This window comes from Marmota monax, unplaced genomic scaffold, assembly GCF_021218885.2.
Source record: "Marmota monax isolate L192 unplaced genomic scaffold, Marmota_monax_Labrador192_F-V1.1 WCK01_AAM20220418_F8-fsc00051, whole genome shotgun sequence".
Taxonomy (NCBI): domain Eukaryota; kingdom Metazoa; phylum Chordata; class Mammalia; order Rodentia; family Sciuridae; genus Marmota; species Marmota monax.
The window spans coordinates 14,856,447-14,869,089 of NW_026695202.1; the positions used below are offsets into that span (position 1 = coordinate 14,856,447).

General features: G+C 59.5%; 1 protein-coding gene across 3 annotated transcripts in view; it reads right to left on the reverse strand.

Moving 5' to 3' along the window:
- Positions 1-48: 48 nt before the first annotated feature.
- The window catches only part of Sult4a1 (sulfotransferase family 4A member 1), a 28,046-nt gene continuing 15,451 nt past the window's right edge, over positions 49-12,643 (reverse strand). The window contains exons 6-8 of one of the 3 annotated variants that reach the window (XR_009225401.1): positions 7,925-8,063; positions 2,532-5,212; positions 49-1,306 (exon numbers count right to left, since the gene is read on the reverse strand). Coding sequence is in view for 1 of the 3 variants with exons in the window: in XM_046429659.2 (XP_046285615.1) it covers positions 5,100-5,212; positions 7,925-8,063 (252 nt within the window). In the remaining 2 variants the exon portion in view is untranslated. Of the gene's footprint in view, positions 5,213-6,487; positions 6,616-7,924; positions 8,064-12,643 lie in introns of all 3 variants that reach the window. The other 2 variants (XR_006848616.2, XM_046429659.2) reach the window with 2 other exon arrangements.

A 12,643-nucleotide genomic window follows, 5' to 3' on the forward strand; every position in this document is an offset into this window, starting at 1 on the left:
CATGCATATATGTAAAGATGACAACTTCAAAAAAGATACAATGCATTTTCTGGTTGGTTTTTATTTTTCAGACACACTTAGCATTCTTTGGTTTAAAAAAAACCAAACTGCTTTTAATAAGCACAGGCTCCTATCCTCGTGGCAGGAGACAGATTTAAGGACTGCAGCTCAGACGCTCCATGCCAACTAGCACGCAGGAATCCAAGTGTGCGAATCAAATTGTCATTTGATGTACAGATTTGGCAAGAGCTTAGCACGCCTTGGAGATGGGAACTGCAGGCCAATCTGTGTGGCAGGTGCTTCTGCGACTGATTCTTTTGCTGGCCTGTCCCTCAGCTACAAAGTCACTGGCTTCATTAGCTCCTCTGTGGAGCTGGTCGGTAGGCAATCTGACCACACAAAGGAGTCTCCCAAGGCTCTGGGCTGAGACCTCTTCACCTTGGGATGAAAGGACCCTGCTTGAATTCCTGGACGTGGACAGAGCTGGACCTGGAACTGCAGTGGGGACTGGGCGAGGCTGCCTGCCCTGGCATGGCCTGCTGTATTTCTGTCCATGCCCCTGCACGCACCCTCCGCTTCCTGCCCTGTTTTTAGACCCAGCTCCCACTGGGTTTCTCACATAAGCAGCCTTTCTGCAGCCCTGAGGTTGTCTGCTCCCAGTCTCTGCAGAGGTCACTCTCCACCATTCCTGGTGGGGACAGTCCCTCAGCCATAAACAGACTACAAGACTACAGTGAACAAACTGAGGCCCAGGCTGGGAGGGCAGGCGCCTTGCCCAGTTCCAGCACCTAGACTTCACAGCCACCTCTGCTCCCCACCAGGCCCTTTTCCATACTGGTGTGGGTGATGACGCAGAGCAGAGCCCATGGAATAGAAGGGTGGGTCCCCAGCACCCAGCACCAGGCCTCACAGAGTAGGTGCTCAGTAAATGCCAAGAGATGAAGAAAGGAGACAGGCGTGACCAAGGAGGGACGCCGGCAGCTTCATAGGCACCACGTGCCTCAGCTTAAGGGAAGAGGCAGAGGAGAGGTGGGAAGGGGAGCACCAGGAACAGCCCCCTGCAATCCAGCCTGGGTCCATGCAGCCGGCGACTTCCAGGCTGCACCTCAGGAGCAAGCAGGGTCCATGCAGCCAGCGACTTCCAGGCTGCACCTCAGGAGCAAGCAGGGTCCATGGCACGGACAGTAAAGGAACAGACGCTCAGAACTGGGGCCAGGGCATGGGGTCATCCGGTGACGGCCCAGAAGATGCAGCCTCCACCAGCCAGCCCGCTGCAGTGGTCGGAAGGTGCAAGGTGGGCAGCTTCCTGAAGGGAAAGAGCGGCACTGGCAGTTGAAGTAGCCTTTCACTCACTAGTCACTGACCAGGTGCCCACCTCTGACCTAGGAAGACAGAACCTTTGCTGCTCTCAGAGCACGGCTGTTCATTGAGGGACACGGCCACAGGACACCGAGGTGGGCACAAAGAGAGGACAGTAGGGAGCACGAGGAACCGCAGTCCAGGGAAGGAGAGGGACTCGCCCCGGGCGGAGGCAGCAGGGCTGGGGGCCCAGCGTGAGGAAGTGAACATCCCAAGGTGCAGAGACACAGCTGGCAGGGACAGTGCCTGCAAGGTCACTAGAGACTTCGCAGAGTCTGGAGGCAGCAAGCTTACCAGGGACCGTGCATCCGGCTGCTGGGGATATCAGAGGCCATTCCTTGCTGGGCAAGGCTGGACCCTGACCAAGGTGCCATCCCTGTACTGCAGTGCATGCTGTGCACCGAGGAGCTCAAAGGTTCCGAGTGGGGAGGGAGAACTCCAGAGAACAGGGCTGGCGCCACAGAGCCCAGGCACCAAGACTCCTCCAACACCAGCTCCATCCCCAGCCCAGGAAGGGGGGGCCAGCGCGCAGTAGGGCCTGTAGCTGATTGGCGTCCCTCTGCAGTGCTGTGACCACCACTGTGCACTCCTCAACCACAGAACTGAGGCCATGAGCTGGCAGCAGCACCCTGGCCACCAGGCGGAGCTGGCGCAGAGCAGCTGGGGTAGGGGTTTGTGCATTGTTTAAGGGCCATGGTGGTGTCATGACCATTCTGAAAGTGAACGGGACAAAGGTGACTGCCTTCCTGCACATGATGCTGCTGGGTCAGAGGAGCGTCCGGTGGGATGCCATGGAGCCCATGCTGGTCCCCACTCAGGTCAATAACGGGGCCAGGAGGGAAAACAGGATAAGCTCCAAACACCTAGTGTCGGAGCAGGGCCCCAGCCTGGGGAGGCTGTAGTCACACGCTCTGCCCAGGACTGCAGCACCAACTCACAAGTACACATACACCTACGTCCACCCAGACACATCCCAGCACCTTCCTGGCATGTGAAATAAAGGGCAACCACTGACGGACACGAGCTCCTAGTGGCCTGTTTTCACAGCAGCCACCTGGGCACCCTCGCCCTCTGCCTGTCCAGGCTCCTCCCAGCAGGCCCTGCTGGACTCCAGCTGCGCTCAGCACACTAACTCCTCCAGCCGCCCACAACACCCTCACACCTGCTTCTACCTGTGTCCTCGCGGTTCCTCATGGCCCAGCTGATGTCCCTCATCACAACTCGGAGGCAGCAAGGTAGGAACTGCAGATGACACCCAGGACCCGTGAATGCCAAGACCAGACTTCCAGGTGGGGAGGGACCCTGGAGATGTCTTCATGCTGAGCCTGCCTGCGCCACAGTATGGGCGGCCCCGCAGGTGACTCACAGGGCAGCCAGGGAAGCCTTGGAAGATGCAAAGCAGGTGTCCTCTCCTATGAAACAAACCACCCACGACTTCCTTTTTAGTGCAAAACCCCTTCCAAAGCGAGCTCCTGCCATAGGAGTGCCTGGGGCCGGCGGGCACACTGCTGCCACCCAGGCTCTCCTCAGTGGCTCCCTGAGCGGGGGCCTCCCACTCCTCCACAGCCTGCTCCCCAGCTCTCTGCTGGCACTCGACCCTGACCTTGCCTCAGGTCTGACTGACTTCTCTCCCCACTGGGACACACGGGCCTGGAGGCTGGGCTGTCCACTGCTCTGCTGCTGCTCTGCACAGGGCCCAAGACAGAGCAGGTGCTCAAGTATCTAGTGGATAAAAGACGCCCTGAAATGAGGGGACATCAGCAGAGCAGGTGTGGGGTGGAGAGAGCCCACCACGCACTGCCTTTGGACTCCACGAGCTCCCTGCGGTGTTTCAGGTGGGTGCATGCCCCAGGGCAGACAGCAGGGCAACGCAGGAGGGACACGCAATGAACCAACCAGACACAAGAGAGGGTTTCACCTGTGGCCTGGAGGAAGTCACTCACCTGACAGTAAACAGGATTCTCCAGGAAGCTTTCGCTTTCTCAAGAAAAACAATGTCACCTTCCCTTCGCTAAGGACCCTGGAGAGGCCTTGGAATTCATGGGGGGCAGTGCAACCCTGACTGCTTAGCTGTCCCTGGCAAACCCCAGGACACAGTGCTGTCCGGCAGGCTGCAGAGGCGGAGGCCCGCCCCACAGGTGCATGGAAACCCCTCCTCCCTCCAGCCACCTCTTTATAAAAGGTGAAAGGGATCCTAATTATATACACACACGGGGTTGTACTCTGTGAATACATAAAAATACGCCAAAACACAGGGAGCCAAACGTTGGAAACCGTAAGTTAAACAGCCTGATTCTGGTCTCAAGGTGGCCGGTTTCCCTCTGTCATCAACCTCAGGGAATGGGACATTTATGTGGCTCACCCTCCTGTTGTCCCACAGTCCTGAGGACCCACAGGGACCGTCCTCCACCCCCAGCACACGCACGACAGAAGGCAGGGCAAGTGTCTTTATTCAAGATGCAGCAAGCACAGCAACACCAGGTGGCGCTCGGTGACACCACCCAGTGCGAAAAATAGAAAAATAGAAATGAAATTTCACAGAAAGCAGCCTGTCCCAGACGCACAGAAAAGGTGCCACCACCTCCGCGTAGCGCCAGGTGCCCCAGCAGGAACAGAACCCCCAGCCTCCCGCTGCACCTGCTTCAGACAGCCTCCGCTGCAGAGCCCCTTCCCCAGCAGCAACCCCAGAGGGAGTCAGAGACCACGCAGCCCCCTGTAGTAGCAGGCTGCACGCCACCTGCAGCTGGCAGCAGCCCACCTCACATCTCCATCACCTCCAGCTGAATGTGGGCCAGAAGATTCAGGAGGTGGTAGGACAATGACACATCACCTTTGCTCCCTCAGATACCCCAAGGTGTGGGGTGACAGACAAGGGCGGCTCGCCAACCCCTCTGGTGAGGGAGCTCAACTTGCAGGCCAGCTCACGACCCTCGGCCCTCCGCCTCACGTACAGCTGGAACAAGCTGAATGCAAGACAGGGGTTTTGGGAAACGGACTGCCAGCACAGGTGTGCTATTGCCCCAGGGACAAAAGGTTAGACTACAGTTCAAACGTGACTCCAGAGCATCGAGGTCTCTCTGGCAGACCCTCCACTCACTGCTTTCGAGCGCTGCTGACCTCGTAGCCACGTTTCCCCACAGAAACTTCCATGGAATCCTCTGCTCTGGCCTGAGAACAGGATCTGCCTGGTGTCAGAAAGGGTCAAAGGACCCACCTCCACCCAAACCAGGCAGGTTCCCCCCACCACACGCTCTCACCATTGCAGGCTAGGCAAGAGCGGAACGGAATGGCTGTGGCTTAGGCGACCAGACTAGAGGCGACCCTGAGATCTTCCTGCCGTTTGGGAGTGGCTCACTCTTGCTTCCCCCCAAAAGTGAACTTCTATTTGGTTTACCGACATTTATTCAGACTTCCAGTGAAAAGCTCTATAAAACACAGGAAGTGGCACAGGGTGGTACAGGCGGCACTTGGCCTCCCATGGTGCAGGTGCCACACTTAAAGTGGCACAGCCACCAGGACTGCACTCCATGAGGTTTGTACACAGCAGAGACTGCAAATGCTGAGGGCGAGACGCCGCCTGGTGGGCATCCGCACCCTTCTCCGGGTTCTCCGCTGGGTTCTTCCCGTTGTTTACACGCTGCTTCCAGAGTGTGTCCAGCAAGGAATAAATGAATGCATACGGACTTTTAGCTAGCAGAGCGTCTGGGTACTGAGGGCATGCAAGTTTGCTGTTTCTGTTACTATAAATAAAAGTCAAAGGTGAGGTTGCACTTCCCCATCTTCTGTTTATACACAAGATCGAACTTCTCGTTCATGGAGACGGTGAAGATGTCCTTCCACAGCCCGACCCGCCCTGCAACAGAGCAGAGCAGAGCGTGTGTACCCACCTGCTGCTGGACCAGCTAGCAGACCAAAGGAAGCCTTGGAAATGGATCTGGAAGGCTCCAGATCTATTCCTGGACCCCTCTAAACTTGGCCTGTGGGGGCAGGATGGGCCATCTGAGCTACAGCCCAGCTGGGTCCCCTGTGTTTTTGAACTGCTGTGATTGGCAAGGACATAAATGGAACCAAATTCCTCTGGGTCTGGGAGTGAAGTGGGCCCAGCCAGCTGCTGCCACGTACTGTGCTGGAGAGCCTCACGGACCTGAGGCCTGCCAGGAGGGATGCTACCTCTTGTTCCTGGCTGACTCCCCAGCACCTGTAGCAGCACGCGGCACAGAGGGGGGCTTAGTAAACACCCAGAGAGCAATGCCACCTGTGGGGTGCATGCGCTGTGGCATCATGTGGAGTTGGGGTCCTCAGGACACCGTGACTCCTCAGAGCTCAACAGCTCCACCAAGACAGCACTTGCCTCTAGAAAATTTGAAAAAGAAGAAAAAAATCATTCAAAAGGCAGGAAATATCTTGGCAAGGAGCAAGCCCTCCTGGCGGGCCCAGGAGGTTTGAGGAAGCACACTCAAGAGCCCTGGGAACTCAGAGTGAATGACACACTCATGGGCAGAGTGGCTTCTGAGATTAGACAGGATGCGAGAGGTCCTCAGCTCAAGTCTAAGTATCGCTCCACCTGGTGGCGGGAGCCAGACCTCTGCCGGGCAGCTGGGCAAGGCTGGGGTTGGACAGGCACTGGGCAGGCGCTGGGCACTAGCAGATGAAGGCTTGGTGAAAGTCTGCTAAAGACAACAGGCTGGTCAGGTCCAAACAGTTATGGGGGCTCTGAAGTGCCGAGTGGGGATTCGGAGCTGCCACCTGGGGGAACAGGGCCCTGGCTGAGTCACACCGAAGGACTGGCCGGCTCCGTCAGACCCTTCGGCTCTCCGCCCCTGACGTCTCCAGCAAAGCTCTGCTGTGAGCTCTGCCATGGGCAGTGCCCTTGCCCTGGCAGGACCTCAGGTGGGAAGATGCAGCCTTGCAGGTGTTGAGCAAAAGCCCCGCACGGCAGTGTTCTCTTTGGGAATGAAAAACTATCAGCATTGGAGAGGAAAAAAATAAAAGAAATTGTTCGTGCTCCCCTCTAATGGCACCAAAAGGACAAAATTAGAAGCTTCTAGACCAACCACTCTACAGTTACATTTTTCCGTGACTATTTTCTCAGCCGAGGCAGCTGAGCGCTGGTTGAAGGATCACCCACCTGGTTTAGGATTTGGAATCAAGACAATTTATGCTGTGATATGAATCAAATTTAAGCAATGCGGCTGGCTACCCGAGCCCTGCGCTCTCACCAGCTCAAGGAGATCTTCTGAGCAAAGAGGCAATGTGCTAAAAGGAAACAAAACCACAGAACTGAAATAAAGCGAAACCAAGGCAGACGATGACCAAGCACACAGTCAGAAGGAGCCCAGGGCACGGCGTCCCCACACGCTCACCACACACACACGTACACAAAGGGCCAGAACAAAACAGCAAATGCAAAACTGAAAACAGCAAACAAAGTTCAAATAATAGATACTCGTGAAGATGCAGCCAGGAATACATCAGGGTGCATTTTGGTTTGGTTGGCTTCTTCCTGCAGGGCGGGGGCGCACCCGGCACCGCACAGCCCACGACCTGCCTCCCCTGCCTCCTACTGGAGCCACAGCCTTCCTGGGGAGGCCTTTTGTGCTTGGCTCTCTGGCCTCCCCTGGTGGTGCTGGCCCCTTTTAGACAAAGGACAGGGAGCTCTGGGCGCTGGAGGGCTGAGCCAGGTCTCCCTCCAGAGCCCGCCATGCTGGGACCCAGCCAGCTCTCATCTTCCCCACAGGCACCTCCCACACCACCTGAGGCTCCGTGTCCCCCTCGAACCTTCTCGTCCCCCGCAAGTTCCAGTTCACACTGCCACCAGCTTCAGGTCTACACCCCCACATGGATGAGAGTCATACTTGCCAGTAAGGGGCTTGGGTGGCCATGGCCATCACCCCGGGATTCATCCTGGGGATTTTAATGCCCAAACTCCCTACTGCCGAGCAGAGTCGGATGCCCATGGCCCTAAGGATGGGGGGGCAACGCAGGCAGCCTTGGGGGGCCTCCTGCCTGAACTACCTTCCCCATCTCCTGCTGCAAGGGCACACACCTATCACACTGCTCACCCCAGGGCTAGGTCACTCCTCACCTGTGCCACCTGTACCCCAAAGACACTGGGACAGTGTCCCCTGGGTGAAGGAAGGAAGGCAGGGCCTCCTCCCTCGGGAATTGCTTCTGCATGACTTGGGGCTTTTCCAGCCAGGCGGAGGCTGCGGGGCCCGCCCACAGTCTTACATTTGTCCTTTCCCGGCACCGAAGCCATCCTGGGGGCTGCTCTGCAGGGCCCTGGATGCCAGCCCTCTGGAAGGCTCCCTGTCTGCAAGCATCTGGCCTCAACACCCCAGCAGCCGCCCTCCCACAAGCAACACGGCTCAAGGGTCCCAAGCAATGGTGGGCTCGGCACTGACTGCTCAGGCACCACGCCACCAGTGGGCACTGGCTGGCAGGTGAACATCTTGCCCTGGCAAAGCAGATGGCACAGGCCAGCAAAGCACTGTTGAATGGTCCAGAGCCCGAGGGCAGCAACAGAGGGGAGGGGGGACCCTGAGCAGGGAGGCGGGACACATACCCCGGCCCACAGGCAGGGCCTCCGCGTTGCAGCACTGGTCCACCAGCTGGTGGCAGTGCTCGCTCAGGGACTCCAGCTGGGCCTTGTCACAGGACACACCCAGGAATCTGGCCAGCTGCTCCACCATGGTCACCAGGTCCTGGAAGACAGGGCAGAGCACAGCAGCCATCAGGGCAGCACCTTCCGCTGCAGGTGGCCCCGGTCCAGTAACACTCAGGACTGTCCACTGTGTCCTCACTCAGTGCCCAGGTCCACCTCCTCTGGAAGGAAACAAGAGATCAGGAAGCCGCCCGGGCACCCTGCTCTCCCCTGGCAGGGGTGACTCAAACCCATGCCCGCGGGGACCTGGGAAGCAAAAGGGAGTCCTTCAGATTGCTGAGCACCAAACACGTGTGACCTTCAGCTAGCTGCAAGAAGGAGCGAGTCCCTTCTGCCTGCCCCCAGACTGACCCCAAGAAGGACCAGAGGCCCCGTAGGCCCCCCCGCCAGCCTCCCCAGAGGAAGGCACTAGCAGGAGGCAGGACCTGCTGCCCCGCCCCACCCCACACACGGGGACACTGCTGACATGCGCCCTGCCCTCCTCTCACGGCAAGTCAGAACCCTGAGCATGGGCTCCTGGCGGAGACTGTGGGGCGCTGGAGGCAGCGTCCTCTCTCAAAGGCTCAGAGCAGATGAGCAGACGGGGCCTCTGGCAGGACTTTGCCCAGCCTGGAAGGGAAAAGTCCCTAAATGTCGCAGGGGCACTCACGCCTCTGGAGTCCCGCAGCACTGGCACCCACCCAGCGGCCTCACAGGGCTGGGTGGGCTCCCTGCCCTGCCACCCGCACTGTATGTAAAAGGAAAAGTGGGGACTGCAGTGTGGCTCAGAGTGGTGCATCTGCCTGGCCCCTGGGGCCCTGGCTCCACCGCAGCGAGCACCCACCCGCACCCAACCTGTGTGCACACCTCTCCCTCCCTCCCTCACTGTCCCTCCCCTCCCTCATTATCCCTCTCCCTCCCTCCCTCACTGTCCCCCCCTCCCTCACTGTCCCTCTTCCTCCCTCCCACTGTCCCTCTCTCCCTCTCCCCGTCCCCCCCATAAGGAGCAGAGCTCTAGGGAGGAAGAAGAGATCCTGGGGAGGCTGCCCTGGCACCGCCTGCTGGAGCATCAGCAGGAGCCTCGGCCGCCGCACCCGTGTGGCCATCCGTCCACTCGGGGCACCTCTGCTGGCCTCCATCCAGCTAAGGCCGGCGGCTGCTCTGGTACGAAGCAGAGCATGGGACGGTGGGGTCGGGCAGCCTCCCGCTGCAGCAGCCCCGATGGCTCACCCTGCCAGCTGCACTCCCCACCTGAGACCAGGGATGGGAGCACCCGCCACCGTGGGCTGCAGGAAGAGGCCTGGCACCTGTCACAGCACCCTGCGTCGGGGTCACTCCCAGCACTGCTGGCACTAGCTTGCCACCTGATCCCGGTCCGGAGTGTCTGGCCACACCTGGTGAGAACACCCCGCAGACCGACTGCATGGGTGGGGTGGGGTGACACCCTGGACACCTGTCCCAGTGCCAGGTACTCAAAGCCTAAAAATCATGAGGTGGTGGCGGCAGGCAGGGGGACGTGGGGTCCTGGGCACACAGTGAGAGCTCTGGCACGACCTAACCACTGAACACACGGGAGAACAGGCCAGTCTCGGGCTCGGGGTCACTCTTCTGGAGTAAGAAGTGAGCAGCACGGACCCCTGACATGTGACCACGGACTCCCAGACCACAACTCGGCTCTGGGAGAGGCACCACCACACGCCAACTGGTGGCTGCAAGTGCCACCTGCGGTGGCCTGAGGGCATCCTCAGGCCTGTGTGGGGAGCTTGGGGCTCAGTGAGTGCTGGGGGCTACGAGGTGGGCTCAGGAGGAAGTAACCAGGTCACGAGGGTGCTCTCCCCAGAAGAAACCGAAGCAGCTCTGGCAGAACTCCCATCAGTCCTAGCAAAAGGGTCATTGCCCATGAGCAGGGCAGAGCCCTAACTCTCGGGTCTCCTGTCCTCCCACATGCGCCCTTCCTCTCACCACTGCCACGAGGCCTTCAGAGCCACGACAATGCAGGCGCTTCACCCTTGAACCACCAAAACTGAGCTAGGCTGAGCTAGGCGCTGAGTGGCGCCCACCCATGATCCCAGCTACTCGGAGCTGAGGCAGGAGGACTTCGAGTTCACAGCCAGCCTTGGCAATTTAGTGAGATCTCAAAAAAGGTAAACAGAAACAAGTAAATAAACCATGAGCTAAACAAATTTTTTTAAGACAGAATCCCCAGCCTCAGGTATTTCATGACAGCAACTGAAACCAAGCTGACAGACGGACCATCAAGACCAGATGAGGGCACTGGCTCTGCCAGAACACCCTGCCCGTCAAGCACAGGCAGGAGGTCTCAACTCTGATGGGCTCAGAGTGGCACTGCGATGCCCAGGAAAGGGGTATTTAAGCAGCCTAGGGCAAAGGTCTGCATTTAGACTTAAGCTCAAAAGAACTTGCACTGTTCTCCCTGGTGGTCTGTGGCTGAGGTGCTTTCAGTGCTCACCTCTGAGTAGCAGAAGCTTCAGGAAGAACCTGCCGGCCAGCAGCCACCCTGCAGATGTGTGTGCAGCTGGCCGGGCTGGGGCTCTCCCTGCACCAGGAGGGAGTCCTCTCTCGCCAGCCTGGGTGGTGGCTGCTCCCACTGCATGTCCCCGGTGGCACTGGGAGAAGCAGCTGGCAGACACAGGCCCAGCACCCCAGGAAGCCCTCCCTAGGAACAGGCCCCATGACAAGAGCACTGAAGAGCAGCAGCCACACCTCAGCCTTAGTCAGCCTCCCCAGAAAGGAAGCGGCTACAACGCTGGGCCAGGCTGAATGGTAGACCACAGAGCGTCCACACCGACACGGACACCGCGGGGGTGACAGGATGAACGCCTGCCACTCACACAGGGCCCAAGAGTCGGACGCTGCAGGGGTTCAGATGCAGGAAGCCAGGGTGAGGAAGGCCAGATGGTGCTCCCTCTGGAAACACCTGGGCAGTGACACTGAGGTCACATGCAGAAGCTGGCAAGCTGTGAGCCATGATTTGTAGGTCTGCTGTACCCAAGTTACTCCTCAGGAAAGGCACTCGGAACAGTGGACATTACCTGAGTGGCTGACGGCTGCCAGGCAGGCCCTGCAGCACCCTGCATGGAGATGAGGCCACACACCATGCCACAGGGGTGATGGGGCCACGACCCGGGCCTGAGCAGCCCATGTCCCATGTCCAGGCCAGTAGTGGGGTGGCGCTTGGTCCTCGCTGCCCACCACCACCCCATCCTCACCCCAAGAGGGAGGGCGCTTCAGACTCCTCGGCTCAGCTAGACCCAGCGGCCGGCCTGCTCACCAGGACTCGGGAGGTGTGCAGGATTCGGTGAGGGGACCTGAGGGAAGCCCCAGCAGCAGCAGATGCACAACGGGCTCCTCCCTGCCAGCCAAGTGAGCCTCAAAGGCCGTCTGGACCACGGGCCTCAGTGACCAGGGGCACGTGCGCCGAGGACCCAGGGGCTGCGGTGCCGATGCATGATGCGCTCCCCACCCCACGCCCACGGTGCTCTCCCGCGTTTCTGTTCACAAGCAGCTCCTGATCCACCTGGAATCTTCCCGTAAGTATGCGGTAAGGCTGTGGTCTGGCCCAGGGCCCTGGGATTCCAGACCTGGCCCTCATCACTGTCCCTCATGCTGATTCAGCCCTCAGACTTAGCTCTCCTCTCTTGGCGCCCAGCGGCCTGCCCTCCTCCCTGGCCCCATCCTACTGCCACTCACCCTAGACCTGTCTATGTGTCCTGTCAGCTGCTGTCACGAGTAGGCCCTACAGCCTGGCCCTGTCTGTCCACTGCACCGACATCAGGCCCGGCCTTGGCTCAGGCTGCGGCCCACACCTGCACCCCGTCCCTCCTCTGCTCTCCCAGGTGACGGTGTCTCCTGCCTGTCCTGCCCCAGACAAGGGACGTCTCCCTGCGCAGTCCTTCTCCACCCCATCCTCTCCTGACACCTGGACTGGAGTACAGCTTACGGCAGACACCCCTGACCCAGGCTTCACACAGGCCACCAGCAGCCCTCCTCCATGCCTGTCACCACCACGGCCAAGGGCCCAGGCCCCAGTCACCAAGCCACACCCTCCGCACACACCACTTCCTGGTTCCCAATTGCACCGCTAACCTTGCTCTCCCCTGGCTTCACGAGGCTGCTCCTTCCAGAGCTGTCCAGCTCCTGACCACACCTTCTCTGCACACACCAGGGTCACGAGTAGGCCCTACAGCAGTACATGCTGCTGCCTCACAAACTGTCCCACTCGGCTCAGATCCTACCACTGGCTCAGACTCTGCAGCGGGGGCCTTCTGCTGGTCTCTGCAACCCTGGTTGGGGTGCGGTCATCCAGCAGGGAATGAGGGCTGTCAGCCTGCTGCCCTGCTCTGCGGCCTCCCCCGGACAGGCTGGTGGCCCTCTGTAGGGGCGGACCCCAGCACCCAGACACAGACCCCACTTCTGCAGCAGCCTGGTTCTTGACGCCCACTGACCCCAAATTCATAGGGCCCAGGCCAGAGTCACTGGGGAAAGGGACAGGTGAGGGCAGGGGCTCTGGGAGGCAGACGGACACCACATGACTGGTCCCGCCAATTCTCAATCTCTGCCCAACCTCTTCCCAAGCCAAGAAGCCACCTGCAGTGCCATCTACTGGGGTCCCACCATCCC